Source organism: Gracilinanus agilis, chromosome 4 (genome assembly GCF_016433145.1).
Source record: "Gracilinanus agilis isolate LMUSP501 chromosome 4, AgileGrace, whole genome shotgun sequence".
Lineage (NCBI taxonomy): Eukaryota > Metazoa > Chordata > Mammalia > Didelphimorphia > Didelphidae > Gracilinanus > Gracilinanus agilis.
In genome coordinates, this window is record NC_058133.1 from 55,502,265 (window position 1) to 55,524,138 (window position 21,874).

Consider the following 21,874-nt stretch of genomic DNA (forward strand, 5'->3'; position numbering starts at 1 on the left):
GACCCTAGGTGAAAGAGAATGAATAAGCCAGAAGGAAGATGCTGAACCAGTTAGACCTACTCCATATAGCTGGGTTGGTGAACCTATGACACAGGTGCCCAAGGGGACTGCTCCCCTCTCCCTCTCCATGAGCACCAGAGGACATTTCTCCCATCATTAGCCCTTCTGCTCAGCAGCCCAATGGGAATGCTTCTTCCCTCACCTCTCTGGGGAAACAGAGGGAGGCTCATTGCAGTGGGAGGGTTGCAGTTTGGGCATTTGATCTCTAAAAGGTTCATCATCATTGCCCTATAGAGTCTTGAATACATTGTGCCCTATCTTCTGTCTCAGTTGTTGTAATGTTCCTCTTGGGCTGGAGTACAAACCCCAAGTAGCCTCTCTCATTCCCCTTTTCTGTTTGCTTCTGCCCTGTCTAGCTGTTTGCCGCTATCCTTTGGGCACATCAGGAGGCCACATTCCAGATGAAGACATCACAGCTTCCAGTCAGTGGTCAGAATCCACAGCTGCCAAATATGGAAGGTGAGGACAACAACCCAATGAGGGGATAGTCTCTGGGGTCCATGGAGACATTGCCCAGAAGCAGGGATGGGAAAAGGGCAGTTGGGTGGACCTATTCTATGGTATCTAGTTTCCGGGAGTAGATGGGATATTTAGCATCGTGAGCCAGACCCAGGAGGGGTGCTGCTCAGCATCACCAGTTGTCACAGCAAATGAATTCCTTAGTATCTATTTTGTCTTACATCCATCATCCTCACATGAGCTCTGGGAGCCCAGAGGGGAGTCTGAGCTTCTGTGATGGGAAACAACCAGGCTGGGCAGGCAGGACTGTTGTTTATACAGACAGGCAGGCAGGCAGACATCTGGAGATCTGAATCCTGTTCCTGGCATCTTGTAATGAGTGGTTATGTGACAACACTCCCCTCAACCCCCATCCTGTCCCTAACCCCCTTAACATTTAGCTTTAAGTTCCTTCTTGCTAGAAAGGATAAAATCCTCACTTTGGATGATATGCAAAGCCATCTTATTATGAGAGGCAGAAAAAAATTAACTAAACCACAAAGAATTCTGACAAGCTCATCTTACCCCACAAGGGAAGCAGTCAGTTTTATTCCTAAACTTATACAGCGACTGCTTTAATGGGGAAATTTCAGGAACTTTAGGAAATGATCATATGAGATCTTCTTGTACCTCCAGAGTAATTCTTGAATTCTACCATATTAGAGGATCACTCCTTTTGTTTAAGCCAAGGGTTCTTACCTTTTTTCTATCACAGATCCCTCTGGCCATCTAGGAACCTTTTCTCAAAATAATCATTTCTAATGAATGAAATAAAATCCCAAGGATCACAAAGGAAACCAATTATATTAAGATATTTTTAAAATGGCAAATAGCAAAATATTTTTAAAAATAAGTTCACAGATCCTAGGTTAAGAATCCCCCTTTGAGGTGCTTAACTTTCTTAAAATACAATCTTCTCATACCTGAGAAGTAAAATCCTCGATTGATCTTATCACTTACAATGAATAAGATAGGATAAAGGAAAATGAGGATGGAATATAGGGGGATTTGACCCCTGTAAAAGGAGAAAAGGAATGATTAGGGGCATGAAGGACCCATAATGGAGAGGCTGAGGGTAGAAATCTGTATACAAAAGGCTAACTTCCACACTATTTCACAATTTTGCTGAGAGCTGGCCCTGACTAGAGAAAATAAAATGAAGTTGACATTCTTTAGTACTTTCCTAGGGCATATGGGCCAATGGATCTTTGCCAGTCTGCCAAGCCCACCATACCACACCCACCATAAAGAACACTCAGCGTGGCACTGGAGCATGACCAGCCCAGCCTCATTAAGCTCATGCTGGAAGGCTAAGAGCTGAAATCACCCAGTAGGGGGAGGAAGTGGGGCAGGGATAGAAGGATGGGCATAAGGGAAGAGATCTTATTTCCTTCTAGGTCTTTAAATTAGGGTGGGAAACAAGAGTTCCATGTGATCTGTGTCCCTGGCTCCCTCCTTTGGACCATGTCTGGGTTGTGGGGTGCCCTGGGGGAAGGGAACAAGCCATTTGTGGATATGTGGTGGCGGTCAGACAGGCTCCTCCTGTGGGTTCCATGCTGGGATCCCAGACCATGTTCTGCCCCAGGGACTGGGTATCTTTCCACTGTGGCCGATATAAGCAGCATGTGGTTTGATGGTTGCCCACCCCCTTCCCATCCTCTACTTCTTCCCATTGCCCTAGGCTGGACTCTGAAGAAGGGGATGGAGCTTGGTGCCCAGAGATACCAGTAGAACCTGACGATCTGAAGGAGTTTCTACAGATTGACCTACGCAATCTACATTTTATTACCCTTGTGGGAACCCAGGGACGCCATGCAGGGGGCCATGGCAATGAGTTTGCTCCTATGTACAAGATTAATTATAGCAGAGATGGCACCCGCTGGATCTCTTGGAGGAACAGGCACGGAAAACAGGTATAGAGAATGATGTCCCAACTGGGGACAGAAACCCTCAGCCAGGGGGAGGGGAGTATCGACTTTCTGACAGAGTTTGTAAAAGGATTTCTGGGGTGGGAAGGCTGTATTTGGGGAGTCTGGGGCAAAACATTTTCAAGCATGAGTCACAATTACTGCCTACAAAATGAAAAGAAAATGAATTCTCAGATAGTCATAGCCATCAAAGGGGAGGTCTCCCCAAAGGGGGTCTTTGCATTCCCTCTCTGCCAGCCTTCTTCTGTTTCCTCAGGTGCTGGATGGAAATAGCAACCCCTACGACATTGTCCTAAAGGACCTGGAACCACCCATTGTAGCCCGATTCGTCCGCTTCATCCCAGTCACTGACCACTCCATGAATGTCTGCATGAGGGTGGAGCTCTACGGTTGTGTCTGGCTAGGTAGAAATGGGGAAGGGCTGGATTTGGGATGGGAAAGGAGGAAGGGGATGGGGTGATGGAGCACCTGGGATCCCCATCCCCTCTTCTGAATTCCTCCATCTAACTTACAAAGAGATAAGAGGTCGTTTTAGAGGAGTCACTCAACCCCCTACTCTCCTGCAATGAAGCAGGGACCCTATAATTTGGGTAAAAATCACAAGCATAATATTATCAGAGGTCATTCCAGATGGCTTCCAAAGCAAGCCGTTAGAGTTCTAGAGACAGACCTGGCCCCCAAGCTCTTTAGGTTGTCTGCATGGCTGAGGGGGAGAATCACACAATAATCCTCAATCAATAACATCTGACATTTATATAGCACCATAATAATAATGATAATGATAGCTAGCACTTCTACTGCATCTATCATGTGCCAGGAACTCTGCTAAGTGTTTTTTACAAATAGCTCATTTTACTCTAACATCATTCTTAGGAGGGAAGTGCAATTGTCTACATTTTTAGATGAAGAAACTGAGACAAATGAAGTTAAGTGACTTTCCCAGGGCCACACTGCTAGTAAATGTCTGAGGCTGGGCTGAACTCAGATCTTGCCAACTTTCTGACCACTGGGTGCCCCCTCCCTCAACTTTAGGTTTTACAAATTTATTTATGCAAAGTATTTTCCATATTGTATTTCATTTGATTTTTACTACCACCCTAGGAGTTAGGGACTATTATTATCCCCATTTGACAGATGAGGCAACTGAGGTTGAAGGAGATTAAGCTACTTGCTCAGGAATACAGCTCCTATGTATTCAGGGCAAGATTTGAACTCAGGTCTTCCTGGCTCCAAGTCCAGAACTATATGCATTATACCACCTAGCTTCCAATTAATCAATATCTACCATTAAGATTTGCAAAGCACTTTGTGTATGTTGTCCCCATGAAGTATTTATTATGTGCTTGCTAAATTTCAGACCCTAGGGAAACAAAAATAAAAATCAAACAGCCCCTTCCCTCAAGGAACATCCATTCTGATAGAGGAAACAAGATGTACAGAGAAGGAATTTAAATATACAGCATGATGAAAGGTCATTTAGATTTTGGCAGGTTGCTATTTAATACTTGGACCCCAGATGTTTGCTCTTTACATGCTGGGGAATCTTAGCAAACTGGTCACTGGAATTATGATGATTCAAAGAACCTAAGTGAGCTAGGAAGGGACTATAAGGATTCTGATTTCCCCAGGGTGAGAATAGGAAAGGATGACTAATGCACTCTCCCTCTTAATCAAAGCTCCCCACCCCTCCTTTAGTTTACAAGGACCAGAATCTTTAACTGTCCTTTCCCTGGCACACACCTTGAATGTATGTTAGCCTGAGGGGATGACCAAAATGCTGACATTTCACCCCTGAATCACACATCTTGGAAAATCATTAAAGCAAACTTCTGGATCAGATTATGGATGAAAAAAGGAAATTGGCTCTGGGATCCTGATGCACATCCTGAAATGCTTTCTATGTAGAAGCTGGGAAGGGAGCCTGTGTCTGAGGGAATATACAGGCAGTGGGGGAGAGAAACTTTGGTTTTGTACTTGACTCTGGATTGTGGAAGAATTAGTCAAACAGGATTTTGTCTTTTTTCCTGCCTGAAATGTTGCTCATTATTCATCAGAGGAAGAATGTAAGGACATCATGGCCCCAAACAGACCATTTTTGCATCCTTACACAAGCTTAAAAATGGTGACTCATGAGTTTTTTTCCAGAGCTCAGTACTGACCCTTCTCTTCCCATCGAGGAATGTGCTGGCTCCGACTTTATTAGATGTAACTCTATGATCATTTTACCTGGGAATTTGATACTCCTCCCACCCCCAATCTTATGAGCCCTTCTATTATAGCACTATTCCACCATCTGCACTCCATGGGCAAAATGTATTGGGCATTTCTTGAACCTTTGATCAAGTATTTGGGATAACCTGGTTGAGCCTCAATTGATTATAAAAACATGTACAGGAAAATAGAAAGTTTACTAGATAAAAACAGAAAATCCAGGTTCAAATACTACTTGACTTTCACCATTTATTAACTGTGTGACAGTGAGCAAGTGACAGGATTAGAGGATTTAGAAGTAGAGGGACTTAGAAAACATAAGGAAATTCCATGCTTTCATTTTATAAGTTAGATAACTAAGTCTTAACTTAAAGAAATGACTTATTCAAGGTAAAGCCGTAAAAAATAAAACCCTTAACTTCTCTCTAAGGTTCAGAAAAGTAGTAACGCCTGCCCCCCCTAAAGTGAATAAAAGGAGACAGTGAATTTTGTGAAAGCACTTTCTAAATGCAAAGCTTAGTATAAATGTTAAGAGATTGATACTAGTATGAACTCTTTCCTCAAGGTAGTGATACCACTTTGTTTCCCTCAACAGATGGCTTGGTGTCTTACAATGCTCCAGCTGGACAGCAATTTTTACTCCCTGGAGGTTCCATCATTTACCTGAATGATTCTGTCTATGATGGAGCTGTTGGGTACAGGTAAATTCCAGGGAACTTTGAAAAAGAATGAGGCAATGACCATCAGGATAGAAGCAAAGTTGCAAGAATTGGGAATCTATCGATCAACCAGTATTTATTTTTATACTTATCTACATTTTATTGAGATGCATAAAATATGTGCTTGCACTTTGGTTTTGAAATGCTATCCCCTTTTATTTTTTAATTTTTTTCACTATTTGATTTTCCCAATTATACATAAAGACAGTTTTTAACATTAGTTTTCTAAAATTTTGCGTTCCAAATTCTCTCCTTTTCTCCTTCTCCTCTCCCCTCCCTGAGATGACAAGCAAATTTATAGATTATACATATGACATTATGCAAAATATTTCCATATTGGTCATATTGTGAAAATTGATACATATTTTTTAAATACCCATGAAGAAAATAGAATGAAAAAATAATATGTTTCAGTCAGCAATCAGACTCTATCAATTCTTTCAGTTTGTATTTATTGAATTTTCATAATGTACCTAACATTGTTCTAAGTGCCAAATGATGTATAGCTTTGATGTAGGGGAGAGATGGTAGGCTTTAAGTCAGGAGCCCTGGGTTTGAATCCTGGTTTTGATACTGATTACCTAGGTGAAGATGAAGCTGAGGAAAGAGTCAAGATGGTGGAATGAAAGGGTACAACTGCCAAGACTCTTCCAAAATCTCTTCTCCAGCAACCACAGAAAATGTGCCATCCTGAGTTCTGAGCAGAAAAGTTACAGCAATCATTCTTCCAACCCAGAGAAACTTAAGAAAACCTCAGAAGGAGAGGTCAATAGACATTGGCGTTAGGACTGGCCATGATTGTGGCACAATGGAAGTGGTACCACCTATGGGCTGTGGTGGTAGTGTCACTGGGAGCAGTCTCACCCCCAAGGGTGATGGGGAGGGGACTGAAAATTAGGCAGAAAGAGAACCCAGGAGTCCCCCGTACTAGCACAGGGCATAGGATAAAATGCCATTTGGCAGCTGTGTGTCAATTACCCAGTTCTGGGCACAACTTAAGGGCAAAGAGGAACACTTGAGGTCATGAGGCTCTAGACCTGTGTGAAGACTAGAGTTTAGATCAGGAAGGTAGTAAACAGACCTCCCTATGGATCTTTGGATTTACTTTGGAAGCATCAAAAACTTACAGGCCTCCAGCCTGAGCTATGAAGCAACAGAACAGAAGACATAAGCTCAGTTCAGTCATTGCCCTTCCTATCCTCACCTCCCCCAGAGGTGAGTGGAGCTCAACTTTAATATAAAACCCCAAATTATGAAGCAGCCTGGAAAAATGAGCAAGCAAGCAACAACAAAAAGAACCTGACCATAAAATGCTACTATGGCAACAGAGAATCTCAGGATAAAGTTAAGAAGAAAATCATGACTAGAAAACATCTATAAGTAAAGCCCCAAAGAGGGAAGAAATGCAGATTGGATATAATTTGAATAAGAATTCTCAGAAGAGCTAAAGAAAGAAATAAAAAGCAAACAAAGATTTTAAAAACAAAATAAAGCCAGTAGAGAAAAAATAAAGAGAATTAACAACATGGTAAAAGAGATACAAAAATACTAAAGAAAGTAACATTAAAAATACAAATTGGTCAAATGGTAAAAGAGAAAGTATTGAAGAAAATAACTTTTTGAAAATTAGAATTGGTCATGTGGAAACTAATGACTGTGAGACAATAAGAAACAGTAAAAATAAAGTCAAAAGACTGAAAAAATAGAAGAAAATGTGAACTATCTCAGGAAAAACAACTGACCTGGAAAATAGATCAAGGAGAAATAATTTAAGAATTATTGGTCTAACTGAAAGCCATTAACTTGTATGACCATGGGCAAGTCATTTAGAACTCTCTGACCCTGTTCCAAATTCAACTCTTAAAATATTTCAGGACAGAATTCATGATCCCTCGAGGCCTTCCCCTTTCCTGACTAAGCATCACTAGTTTCTTCAATCAGTATAAATGATTCTCTATTATTCAACTTGCCCTCTTAAGAATACTTGTCAACTCATCAATGTGACTCTAAAAATTAAGCACCAAGAGTACCAAAGAACTATTACTTCCCTTGTTGCTATACTTAAGACCAAATTAGCTTTTTGAACATACATATGATATTGACTCATATCACATTTTAGTCCAGTTTATTTTTTCAGACAAATTGATGGCTAACCAACTCTTTTCCATCCTATACTTGTGAAACTGTATTTTTTTTTCAACCCAAGGGAAAGACTTCACATTTATCTATATTGTCTTTCATTTTTTAAAAGATTCAGCCCAAGGCTCTTACTCACTGCTCAGCAAAATACTGCCTAAAGGCCAAATCTAGCTACTGTCTGTTTTAGCTAGTTTTAGTATGGCCTCATAAATGAAGAATTGTTTTTACATTTTTAAATAAAGTTTTACTGTGTCTTAAAATGTAAAAATCATTTTAGTTCATGGGCAGTCCAAAAACAGGCTAGATTTGGCTTCAGTCTGTAATTTGCTGACTCCTGCAGTTTGTTAAGACCTTTTTGGGTCCTGACTCTATCATCTAATGGATTGACTGTCCTTTTTTTTTGTTTTTGTTTTTTTCTTTTTTAAACCCTTGTACTTCGGTGCATTGTCTCATAGGTGGAAGAGTGGTGAGGGTGGGCAATGGGGGTCAAGTGACTTGCCCAGGGTCACACTGCTGGGAAGTGGCTGAGGCCAGGTTTGAACCTAGGACCTCCTGTCTCTAGGCCTGACTCTCACTCCACTGAGCTACCCAGCTGCCCCTGGATTGACTGTCCTTTTACCAATTTTATGTTGAAAATTTGTTGAGCATGTGTCAGTTTAGTTTTGTTATTTCTAACTTTTATTGCTGCTCTTTATATCACGATAATTTTTTCATGTTATATTCCTTTTCTGAATTCTTTTTTTGTTCAAGAAAAATAATTAAGGAAAACTAAGAGATATAAAGATCTTTACCCTCAGAGGATATAGCATTTGGTATGTCTTGTCTCCTGCTCCTGGCTATTGAGAAGAGGGAGAAAAGAGATCTGTTTAATTGTTTATCCTCTGGAACTAAAATTGGTCATTGCATTAATCTGAGTTTGGATGATTTGTAGTGTTGTTCTACTTCATATTATTGGAATCATTTTGTAGATATTACAGGTTCTGCTTACTTTGCTCTGTATCACACAGGAAATGAGGCAAAGTGGAAAAAGTTGAATTTGGAGTCAGAGGAACTGGAAGGTTCAAATGCCTGCCTAGTTCCCAACTGCCTGTGCGATCTGGGACAGGTCCCTCAATTCCCCTCCATTTAAGTTTCTTAAATAAAATAAAAATACAGGGGTTGAACCAGATGGCCTCCAAATCCTCTTTCAGTTCTAATTCTATGATCTTATGAAAATTTGTACAGTTTTCCCATGTCCTTCCATGAGAATTCCTCATATTTGTAATTTCTTATGGGACAGTTGATGATAGATAATAGAATCTTTGTTTTTGTTTTTTTTTCCCCATAAGAAGCATTGCTAATTCTAGACAAGATAAATAGTCATGAATGAGCATTATAGGTTAATGTGAAATGGACCAGAATAACTGAAGACACAAACTCAAAAAAGATTGAGAGGGGCAGAGGGGGAAGGATGAACCTGAGTGTGGAGGAAAGAACAATATTCAGGAGTTCCCTCCAGGATAGGTGTGGGCAGGAACCCACTTAGTTGTCATCTCTGTATGACACTTTGATGAGACAACTCATCCAAAGCACTTCCTTTCCATTTACTGAGTCATTTTTCTTTACCACATTTGCTGATCTTTCCCTGGCATCATTGTCTTCAATCATATACAAGAACAATCATATTCAAGTGTTCTAGGCTCAGAGAGAATCGAGTTTAGGGCCTTGTAAATTGTTGCATTGATTTGATTCTGAACTAAGTGAAAAAAGTTTTAACCATATTTTCACAAATTTTCCTCAGTGATTCATATGCAGGGTCTGAAACTAGAATGTTTTGGTTGTGAATGACATGTTATTCTCTTAGCCTTTTTCATTTGTGACGTCCATGCTATTCCTTCTGTGAGAACAAGGTTTGGAGACTGAAGAGGAAGAAGAAACTTGAAAATAATAATTCATCTTTCCTATTCTTCTTCTGCCACTTTGATATCATCTTTAAAAAAGAGAAGGGGCCACCCAGTCCGTCCTAAACACCCCTATCCATAACAAATATGTATAGGTCACTGTACCCAGGCTATGCATTTTTGGAATGAGTTTTCTTGATGTTTTGGTTAAATTTATTTATTTTAACCCTTACCTTCTATCTCAGAATGGATACCAAATATTGGTTCTAAGGCAGAAGAGTAAGGGCTAGGCAGCTGAGTTTCAGTGACTTGCCAAAGATCACACAGCTAGGGAGTGGCTGAGGCCAAATTTGAAGCCAGGACCTCCCATCTCTAGACCATGTGCTGAGCCTCTTAGCTGCCTCTCTGGTTGAATTTAGATATTCACTTGGTGACTTGGTAAAAAAAAATTCGGCAAGCTTAAAACTAAGCAGATATCTTCCAGAGTCGATATGAGGTGTCACAAAGCCAAACACTTCATTTCACAGAAAAGGTTAGAACCACTCTTCCAGAAATCTATTGACTGAGAATTGCAAAGGCTTCTGATTTAATAATGGTAGTTTTGCATTCATTCAACAAGCATTTATTAAACATCTACTATATAGTAAACATCGTGGTAGGTGAAGAGGACACAAGACTTTTCCCTTTTAGTTCTTATAGATTAGAGCTAACAGTACATGGAACTGGTGTATGGGTGTATAAGAGAGTGGGAGGCAGAGGAAAAGAGGAAATTGGGAGGAAAAGGGAAAAGCTATCTGCTTCAACATTGACACACTGAGAAATTACATATGACAGGGGAAAATGCAGCAACAGCACCACCAACAGCAGCCTTAGGCCATTGAAAATGGGGATAATCAGTCTTATACATCAGAATATGACCCCGAATCATCAAAAAAAAACAAATAAAACTTCCTGTATGCTGATTAAAGGACAAGGAAGTATATAATACAGCTGAGAATGATTTCTACCAAAGATGGTCAATGCCACCTATGTCCAGTGTCCCTTGAGAGCCTTCTTTCAGGAAGCAAGCTCAGCCAGAACAATTCGTAGAGATACCATTAGACCAAATTGGCTTATAAATTTTCATCACTTGCTCCCTCAAGTCTGATATTTGGACACTGTGTAGGGTTGGGGATTAGAGCAGCACGTACCTTGAAACCCAATCCACATGCACCCCAATGAATGCTCCCCCACCCCTTGCAATGATGGCACAAGATGAGGATATTGAAGGCCAATGGTATAGGTGCCATGAGAAACCTTATTGATCCATGATCCATCCTCCATCAACTCATTCCATAATCTACTGTAGCACCAAGTACTAAATCCATAGCAGTAGTGGATCACAAATCTAGAGACGGCATTTCACAGACCCCATTTCACAGATGAAGAAATTGAGGGCAAAGGAGACGAGTGTTCAGAGTGACATCAGAGACTATATTTGAGCACTTGCATCCACTCTGTTCCCAACCACAACTAGTTTCGGCATCTCCCAAAGCATTCATATCAGCCCCCCTTTTACCCTTCAAAACCATGAATTTGCCACTTCCCAGGATAACAGTGGAGAGAATTTTCTCTATGAGCATAATCATAATGATAAATCATAATCACAAAATCATAAAACAACACTGATGTTTACTTCTCTGTGTGTTAGCCTTATAGTGCTTTAACTTCTTAAGAGTTAAAATTTTGAAAGAAATGTTCTGCTTGAAAGGGCAAGCTTTATTTATCTGGAAAATTCAATTATCTGGAATGCTTCCATATCCAACAAATATGTGACTCATTATTGTAAAAACAAGTTCTTTTTTTAAACTTTCTTGAGAAATTTACAGCTCTCAACTCTCCATTATTGAGATTATTGGAAAAAAAACTTTGTTGTGTTATAATATTTGTGTGAGGAATGATTCAGTGAATGTGGTATTAACTCCAGGCTCTCCTCTCTTTTTCCCCTACTCTCTTGGGCTGGCCAGCATGACAGAAGGTCTGGGACAACTGACAGATGGGGTCTCTGGCTTGGATGACTTCACCCAGACCCATGAGTACCACGTTTGGCCTGGCTATGATTATGTGGGCTGGAGGAATGAAAGCGCCACTAATGGTTACATCGAGATTATGTTTGAATTTGACCGGATTAGGAATTTCACCACCATGAAGGTCAGTGGCCATTGGACTTTGGGGGAGCTTTTCCAAGAGGGTTGAAAAATGGCTCTGGACCCTAAAGGGATGAGGGAGAAGTGGAATAGATTCCTATCTGATGGAGATAATGTTGAGTAAATATAAACAGTATTTTTCTAAACTAAATGAAGAAGAAAAGGCAGAAAGAGGGGAGCTAAGCCCACTCATGGGCTGGATGGAAAATGGAGCAGCATCTTGCCGCAACGGACACTCTGGCTAACTGGGATTTATTTTAGAGAGATAGGAGGTAATACAGGAAAAAATACATTGAATTTGGAATCATAAAACAAATTAATATCCTCACTTTTAAACTTATGTTTGTGTTGTGAGCATTTTAGGATCATAGGATCGAATATTTAGAGCTGAAAAGGGCTTTAAAAATAATTTAGTCCAATCCTTTCATTTTACAAATGAAGAAACTAAGGCCCATAGAGGTTGTGACCTGCCCATGGTCACAAAATAAACGCAGCCAGGGTCTGACTCATCAATTCCTGGCTTAAAATCCACTGTGACTGAACTTCACAGCACTTTCATGGTTCTAAATCTATACCTCAAAGACTCTACATGTTTCACCGGTCTTCCTTGCTCCAGATTTTGAACCTTTTCCATCTAGCATATTCTCTGTATCTGTCTGTCTTTGTCTGTCTCTCTGTCTCTCTGTCTGTTTCTCTCTTTTCCTCTCTCTTTTCCTCTTTGTCTCTGTCTCACACACACAGATATGTTATATTTATGTATTTTCTCTCTTTGTTTCTGTCTGTCTCTCTGCCTCTGTCCATCTCTTTCTCTTTCACCTTCTTTGCCCTTCTTGACTTTTCTTTAGCTTTTGATATTGTTGATACTTTCTTTTTCTTTAGTTTCCATGACAGCCCTCTCTGGTTTTCCTACCTGTGGGATCATTCCTTTTTAGTTACCTATCCTAATTCAGCATCCCTTTCCTTTTTGTTTAGCCTGAGTGTCCCTCAAGGATCTATCCTTATCTCTCTTCTATTCCTTTTTCATAATGTCTTTCTCAGTAATGTCATTTACTCTTGTGGAGGAATCAAAAAGAATTATTATTTCTACACAAATGACTCCCAAAGCTATAAATTAAATCACCTGAGGGCAGCTAGGTGGCACGATAGTGCATGGAGCACTGATCTTGGAGTCAGGAACTCATAAGTTCAAATCTGAGCTATGAGTCCCTGGGTAAGTCACTTAACCTCTGCTTGTCTCAGTTTCTCCATCTGTTTTTGAAAAATGGGAATAATAGTGGTGCCTAGTGGAGTTGTCAAGTTCAAATAAGATAGTATTTGTAGAACACTTATAACAGTACCTGGCACACAGTAGGAATTATATAAGTAGTAGTTATTATTATTATCCTGAGTGCCAGTCCTGCATCTTCAAATGTCTGCTAGGCATCTCTACTTAGATGTCTGAAATTGAGTATGTTTAAAATATGACTTACATCTTCTCTAGATGGTGCCTTTTTGCCAAACTTCCCTTTTTTCTGTTAAGGACATAACTATCAAACCTTGATCACTTCTCCCACAGATTCATCGGTCTCCTTGCAATTACTCCCTACCCTTTCCACCTCATCCTTTACACAGCTCCCAAAATAATCTTCTTTAGCAGGTCTGATTATATTACTTAAAATTCAAACACCTTCTGGTGCTCCCTATTGCCCTGAGTATACAATTAAAACTTTTTAGTCTAGTGTTAACGATCTTCTTTAATCTGTCTCAAACCTACCTTTCTGGCCTCATTCCATGTTATCCCCACTCGTGCATTCAGGAGTGAGCTGGAGCCAATTTGTATCAGTTTCTGACTTTCAGTGTGAGCACTTACACCTTAAAAATTGGCAAACACAACAGACAAATCAAGACTTGATTTATTGTTTTGTTGATTGTCTAGACTTAAGAAAGTGATGGAAAAATGTTAATATCAATTAAACTTAAAAATATGTTTCATGTGCATTTTTCCAGAAAGTCAGTTGTTAAACATTTACCACCATATTCTACTTTATAGCTCAATTAGACCACGAGCTGTTCCCTTACCTCAATCGGCTATCTTTGGCCACCATGCACCCACCCAAAGCATCTTCATGCCAGCAATGTGCCATTTCTAACTCATCTTTACCTTTCAAAATCCTGGTCTTCCTTTAAGGTAAAGCTCAAGCACAACCTCCTTCATGAAGCCTTTACTTTCTCACTGATCACTGCTCTCTCCCCCCAGCTCTCTCCCTCCTTGACTTCATCCAACACCATTATTTTCCTGATTAATTTCTCTCCAGCTTCTCACTATTCAGTAACATCTATTTAATTACTCGTGTATTTGTTGAATACCCCTAGTTAAAATGTAATTTCTTAAGGCCAGACACCAATTCATCTTTCTCTCCGAATCTCAAGTACTTGGGTGCCAGAATCATTTATTAATTGTATTTTATTGAAACATTTGTCAAAAATTGAGGTTAAAAGAGATATTAGATAGATATCATCTAGTCCAATTTTTTTTTTGTGAGCATATGAAGGGCAGTACGGCCTCTATTTATTTAAGAGTTCTTTGAAAGACAAAAGCCATTGAAAGGGTTCACAGAAGTATTAACCCAGTTGTTTTACAGATGATGAAACAGAACTAGAAAATTTAAATTACTCAAGCCTGTAAGGGTGACATTTGGAAATATGTTTCTTTAAAAATTCATCATGATACTTTATACATTGCCTCATATTGTATACACACTTTTTTCCTATAATGGTTTTAGAGTTTACCACAACCTTTCCTCACAACAGCGCTGGGAAATAAGTAGCACGAGTGTTGTCACAATTTTGAAGCTGAGGAAACAGGTCAGAGAGGTTCACAATGATTTGCCCAGAGACACAGAGAGGAGTCAGGATCCGAACCCAGGCAAGCTTTTCTAACTTCAAATCCAGGTTAATCCCTTTAAACCACTCATTAAGGGCCATATGGTGTGACTCTGTGTAAATGGCCAGATGAAGGCCTCTCCAAGCGCTGAGAACTAGAGTCTTCCAGAAAATAGTGAACTCCCCCTAGTAAAAGGCCCAACAAATGTCTAGGATGAGTGTATACATATGTGAATGAAATTCTAGGCTGTTTATTTGCATTCCAGAAGAATTCCTCAAAACATCTGTGGAAAAGATTATCACCTTCCCCACAGGCTACTTTTCTCATTCTACAGATTTCAAAACCATTTGAGAAGATTATTGTAGCTGTGAATGGTATCTTTCGATTTTCTTTCTCTTTCTCTCTCTTTTAAAGCTTTGTCCCATTAACTCATGCTCAGTAAATGAAAGCAGCTGATTTTTCCCAAGGAAGGTGTTAACACATGTTTTCATCATTGGAACAGCTGGAGAAAAACCAAAAGGAAACTTGAAAAGTTGGTAATATCATAGATCTAGACCCTATAGGGATCTGTCTAACTCTTTCATTTTTAGATATGAGGAAACTGAGGTCTAGGCAGATTCGTTGCCTGCCCAAGGTCATGTAAGTAATAAATGTCAGAAGTAGGACTTGAACCAAAGTCCCCTGAATCTGTGTGGCTTATTGGTTCTCTGAAGGAAGGAAAGAAAGAAACATTTATTAACTGCGTCCTATGTGCCAGGTACTACGGTAGGTACTTTACAAACGTTATCTCATTTGATCCTCACCACAGCTCTGGGAGGTGATTTTGTTGTGATTCAATCATGTCTGACTTTTTGTGATCCCATTTGGGGTTTTCTTGGCAAAGAGACTGGAATAGCTTGTTATTTCTTTCTCCAGCTTCTTTTTATAGATGAGGAACTGAGGCAAACCGGGAGGTGGGAAACTGAGACCAACACGTGAAGTGACACTAAGTGTGTGACCCTGGGAAAGTCCCTTCACCTCTGTTTATCTTAATCCACTAGAGAAGGAAATGACAACCACTCCAGTATCTTTGCCAAGAAAACCCCATGGGCGGTGTGGCCCACGGGGACATGAAAGGTTTGACACAACTGAACAACAACAAAGGAATGGGAACTATGATCCATGTAACATAGACTTACTTCCCTGGCCCTCACTCCCTGAAGGCTAGATAAGTTACTTTTTACCTTTGTACCCCCACTCTGAGGACTTTCCAGGACTCTTATGGGAGTGAAGGGCATCTATGATCTTTGCAAAGGGCTCCTGCCACCACCAGTGGTGTTGCCTCCCATTGTAGAGGGGATCCCCTGCATTACTATTACATTTAGCTGCTTTTACACAGAAATATTTAGTCTGAAAGGGCATAAATGCAAATCTATGAACTTACTCTTTCAACATGTGAGAAGTATGGTCCCTCTCCTTCCCTCTACCTCTGCAGTCTTTGGGGAGGGAAAGAAGATTAGATTCAAGCTTAGCATAGTCCCCATGGAGCACAATCCCAGTTCCAAGTCCAGAAGCCCTCACATTCAAGTCCCAGGCACCCTGGTTTTTCAGGGCTTCCATGCAGGCCTGACTAGCTGTAATCCTGGTTTCTAGTCTCTTTGGCTGGAATTGCTGTAGGGATCACCTCTAGTACCTGAAAATGAAGAAAGCAAACAACTTGTAATGGAAACAAATACCCTCGGGCCCGTTTCTTAGAGGCAGGATAAAATTGGGGGTAGGGGGAAGGAAATCCTTCCCCTTTCACTGATTTAATTCATTTCTGTAGGAGATCTGGAACCTTCACCCTCTGTATTGAGCAGATAAGAGCTGCCACCTTCCTTCCTCCCTCCCCTCCTTTCTCCCAAAAAGGACAGCAGAAAAGGTACTGTCATCCCAGGCTTGGAAGTTTCAAAGACTCAGGCAGTCATGTGGTAGAGGATGGAGGCCTCCTTGTTACCTCAATTAGATGGACCAAGACCAGCCTGGGTTACATACGAGTGAGAGACCACCTAGACCTATTTCTGTCACCTATTTTCAACAGTATAAAGAACTCTCCGTTTGGGGAGCTCCTTCTCCCTGCATTTCCCTACAGTCTTAGAGGATTACCCAAAGCACAAATGACTTGTATAAGGCAACAAAACCCATCCATGGTACATGCTAGAGGCAGATCTTATACTCAGGTCTTCCTGGCTCCAAGGTTGGTTCTCCTGGAGTGAGTGAGACAAATTCAATGGAGGGAGCATTGAAGAAGAAAAAGAGATGACTTTGACCTGCAAGTTAATGTTGGGAAGAGACAAGGTCAGGAAAGAGTCAATGGAAGAGGCAACAGCTAGGTTGGAACTTAAAAAGATTGGAGAGGTCTCACCAGATGAATTTGGGAAGAGTACCCATTTCAGTCATAGAGGGCAGGTCACCAAAATTAGAGGTAGGAGATAGCAAAGTCAGAGACAGGAAAAGGTACAGTAAGAGTAGTTTAAGACAACAGGAATGTAGATCCTGTGAAGGGGAATGGGACAAGATGACCCCTGAAGAGGTAGGCTGAAGTCAGACTTTTGAGGACCTTGAATGCCAGGAACACCAGTAGCCATTGAAGAAGGAGCAGCTGAACACTTCTGAGTAGAAGAGTATATTAGGAAATTTTGGTTGTGGTAAGAAAAGTTATCTTGAAGGCAAAAAGACTACTTAGAAAACTGTGACATTAGTCTTTGTGAGAACAGAGGAAGGCCTGAACATCGAGCCATTACAGTGGCTATTTGATGGACATCAGAAAGAGTTTGCTACCAGTCCTCTGAGGGATCTTTATTTGGTTACCATTTTGTAGGCAGCCTATTTCTATGTGCCCATCACTTTTCATAGAAATCATCAGATTTTCCAGTTGGAAAGGAACCTAGAGATAATTTGTTCCCCTTCTTGCCACCTTATTTTCCAGAGGAATGAACTAAGTGTGAGAGAGATGAAGAGTCACGAACTGTGATAATAAGTAGATAAGTTGAGATTTGAATCAGTCTCCTGATTCCAAAACTGGTGTTCATTCCAGTGCATGGCTAGGTGGCTCAGTGGATAGCGTGGCAGGCCTGATCAGGAAGACTCATGTTCGTGAGTTCAAATATGCCTTCAGATACTGACTATCTGGGTGACCCTGGGCAAGACCCTTAACTCTGCTTGCCTCAGTTTCCTCATGTGTAAAATGAACTGGAGAAGGAGATGGCAAACTACTTTAGTATCTTTGCTAAGAAAATGCCGGATGGGGCCATGAAGAGTCCAACATGACTGAAAGAACTAAACAACAAAGCATCTCACTGCTGGGTATACAAATACAAAAGCATGATAGCCCTTGCCCTTAAGGAGCTAATATCCTAATGGAGAAGGTAACACTTTTGGGGAGAGGTGGCAAGCGAAAGGATTGACTGCCCAATTTTCCCCATCACCGTCTCTGTGACTTCCCAGATTATACATAGCACTTTCCTTTTTTCAGTCTTCAGTAATTTCTGACTCTCTCTAAGATATAACCCAAGATTAACAGGATTACCTTTAGGGTTCTTGTAAGGGAGAATTGAGAAGATAAAATGGACCGTGTTCATGTGGATTCTGCATTGGGGGAAAATCTTTGAGAGTTCCAGAGTGATAGCCAGGCATCAATCCCCTAAGCCTTCAGATATAAATTATAGTGGACATACTCACCCATGGATCTCCCTCCTCCTTGCCAGGTTCACTGCAACAACATGTTTGCTAAGGGGGTGAAGATCTTTAAAGAGGTTCATTGCTACTTCCGTTCGGAGTCCAATGAATGGGAGCCCAATGCTGTCTCCTTCCTATCAGTCCTGGATGATGTCAACCCCAGCGCTCGCTTTGTCACAGTGCCCCTTCTTCACCGAATGGCCAGTGCCATCAAGTGCCAGTTCCATTTTGCTGATACCTGGATGATGTTCAGTGAGATCACCTTTCAGTCAGGTACCTATTGGAAGAAGAGAGACATTGAAGGGAGGAGGGTGGAGAAGGAAAAGGATGGTGATGGGCACATCGCAGGATTTGGGAGCTCCAGGCAGATGGGCAGCTCAGGGGTCTGAATTTAAAATTCTTCTGATCAATGGATTGAGAAAATGTGAAAGCAGAGAATTATAGTAGATATTCTCTGGCTACCAAGTGGCCAAGAAGAATGTAACACATAAGTGAATCAAAGATGAGCCAGCATATGTAACCCATTTATGCAATGGTATGCTTGTAAATTTTTAACAGCCAGCTCATCAGGGGGAAAAATGTATGCATGACACCCTTTCAAGTTTAATCTTCATTATTAACATTTCCCTCTTCACTTAATCTTAAATTTTAAAAATCAACAAAAAAATAAATCAAGCCTACTTTGTAACATTTGCTATTTCCAAACTATAAATGCTCACACTGAAAATTTAAAAATTTACTCTTCTGAACCAAATCATTCTGCCTTTGGTACATCCCTAGGGTTATTATGCCTTTTTCTTTCTCCTCTTCCTTTTTCTTCTTCTTCTTCTCCTCCTCCTCCTCCTCCTCCTCATCATCATCATTATCAACAATAACAAATATTTATTAACTACCATCTATGACTAGGCACTGAAAATCAAAAGAAATATGAAATATGGTTGTTACTTCTGTGTAATCTAATGAAGAACAAAGAATATCCAATTACCAATTATTTATTAAATGCCTACTACATGCAAAGCACTGTTCTATTTGGTGGGTTCGCAAAGATGAAAGCAAAATAATCCCTCTTCTTTTTCATTCTATACTAAAATATATACTAAACATCCAATGAATCATAAGAGTTAAGAGAAGGAAGAGATCACAGTGAACTGGACTATCAAGAAAGGTTCTTAAGGATTCAGATAAGAAAAAAATATTATGGCTGGGACTCAGTCACTGGTGGGAATGACTCACTGAGAATGGTTTAGGGCAGTGATTCCCAAAGTGGGCGCCATCGCCCCCTGGTGGGTGCTGCAGTGATTGAGAGAGGTGGTGATGGCCACGCCTTTTTTGTATTACATTCTATTCTGAGTTCAATAAATAGTTTCATAATTTCCAGCGGGTGCTAAGTAATATTTTTTTCTGGAAAGGGGGCAGTAGGCCAAAAAAGTTTGGGAACCACTGACTTATACTTTGAAACCAGACAGATCTATAGATCTGGGGCAGGTGATTGGCAGACGTTGCACAGTAAGCAATCATTCCCCCAGATGAGAATCTGCTCTATAAAATATGCAGTATATTGTTATCCAGCCTTCCACTAAGAAGCAATTGATACTTCCCATGGCAGCCTCTTCTACCGTCAGATCACTCTAATTATGAGTAAACTTTTCCTTGGATAAAACCTAAATCTTCTTTCTAGTTGCTAATCTTGCATCAAGATTCTGCCCTCAACACATAAAAAAAATTTACCTAGTATCTTTTCCATACAACAGTTCTTCAAATACTTGAAGATAGCACAATCATGTCTCCATTAAACCTTTTCTTCTCTAGGCATAATGTATTTATTTGATATCATCTTTTTTTAATGTTTTACTGTATCTTAATTTCTTTTGCTAAATATTTTCCATATTTCCAATTATCTTTTTAAAAACGTCTAACATTCCTTTTAAAATTTTGAGTTCCAGATTTTCTCCTTTCCTCTAGTTCCCCAAACTCACTGAAAAGGCAAGTAATAAGATATCAATTCTACATATGAAATCATGTAAATCACATTTCCATATTAACCATGTTGAAAAAAAAAAGAAAACCAAGAACAAAAAAGTGAAAAAATATTCTCCAGACTGCACTCAGACTTCATTCTTTCTCTCTCTCTGGAGATAGCTTTGTTGTTGTTGTTGTTAACATAAGTCTTTTGAAATTTGACATAATCTTTATGTCTTTTTCCATCTTACCTGCCATCTTGTGAGTGCCCTTAGTTGTCAAATTCCTTAGTAAGATGTAGTGTTTAAATATGATCTGATTTTGCTTGAGTAAGGTAGAATTGTCACCTACCAAATAGTCCTAGACACTGTGTTTCTTAATATAGTCTAAGATTAACTTTCTTAGGTAAACATATCAAATTATTGAATCAAACTGAACTTTTGGTCAGATGAAAGTTCTTGAGTTTTTCATGTGAATTACTATATGATGGATTCCAAAAGTCTTACTCCAGTTTTAAGCTATTAAGTTTCTGATCAATGGACAGAGGGACCATGACTGTGGAGAATGACGGTGGTGAATATCTGACAAATAAATGACTGGAGAAGATGTTACACAAAAATAAAACAGTGAAGGGTGAACATACATAACCAATCTATGTAAAACACACACACACATACACACACACACACTCACACACACACACAAGCAGTGCTCTGCTTGGTAAATGTTTTACAACTGGTTCCGCCCAAATAACTATTAGAGCTTAAAACTGTCATAAAACTTTATAATGCCCTTTATAACTTGGCCTCTTTCATCTTATATCTGGGAAGCTGATTGAATTAAATTGTCTTAGATTCAGCCCAATGTTCTAGCCTGTTGACTCCATTACATGGTTAATCACAGCTTTAGATCATTTGCAAAATTACTCAACAAATCACATATGTCATTATCCAAGTCATTGATAAAATTGCTTAATAGGATGAGGTTAAGCACACATCTCGTGAACCTTTTTACTAGAGACCACTGCCAAAATGTCTTTGAACCATTAATAACTACTCTTTGAGCCCAGTTCTTTAATCGGTTCTTAATTTTCCTAAAATGGTAGTATAATTGTCCAACCCGAATCTATTCATCTTTTCTGCTATAATAGCAGGAGAGACTTTATCAAATGCTCTGCTAAAATTACATAAACTATACTGATAGAATTTCCCTAATCTTTCAATGGGCAGCAAGGTGGTACAGTGAATACAGTATCAGGAACAAGTCAGGAAGACTCATTTTTCTGAATTCCAATCTAGCCTCAGATGTGTGACCTGGGCAAGTCACTTAGCTCTCTTTGCCTCAGTTTCCTCATCTATAAAACAATATGTAGAAGGAAATGGCAAACAATTTCAGTATTTTTTGCCCAAGAAAGCTCCAGTGGGGTCATGAAGGGTTGAACATGACTGAGCAATAATAATATATCAATAAAATAAATAAAAAGCAAAAATAAAAACCTATCATAAAAAGTAAATGAGGTTAACATTGCATGATCTTTTTTTTATGGTAACATGCTGACTTTGTGATCAACTTTTTTCCTAGACAATTTTCTAGACAAGATAACTTTTAGAATTTTTCCAGGAGTCAAAATTATTGGTCTATAGTTTCCAGGCTCCACTTTCCCTCTATTTTTTTGTTTTCTAAAATTTGGACAATTCTCTTTTCATGTCCTGTGGTCTGAAGCTCCTGCTTTTCC

At 39.8% G+C, this 21,874-nt stretch overlaps 1 protein-coding gene across 1 annotated transcript in view; it reads left to right on the top strand.

Moving 5' to 3' along the window:
- Positions 1-21,874, top strand: part of DDR2 (discoidin domain receptor tyrosine kinase 2) — a 146,889-nt gene that overhangs the window by 102,714 nt on the left and 22,301 nt on the right. Inside the window, exons 6-11 of the mRNA XM_044674862.1 lie at positions 417-519; positions 2,240-2,471; positions 2,743-2,890; positions 5,293-5,398; positions 11,442-11,625; positions 18,210-18,453. Of these exons, the coding sequence (XP_044530797.1) occupies positions 417-519; positions 2,240-2,471; positions 2,743-2,890; positions 5,293-5,398; positions 11,442-11,625; positions 18,210-18,453 (1,017 nt within the window). The remainder of the gene's footprint in view (positions 1-416; positions 520-2,239; positions 2,472-2,742; positions 2,891-5,292; positions 5,399-11,441; positions 11,626-18,209; positions 18,454-21,874) is intronic.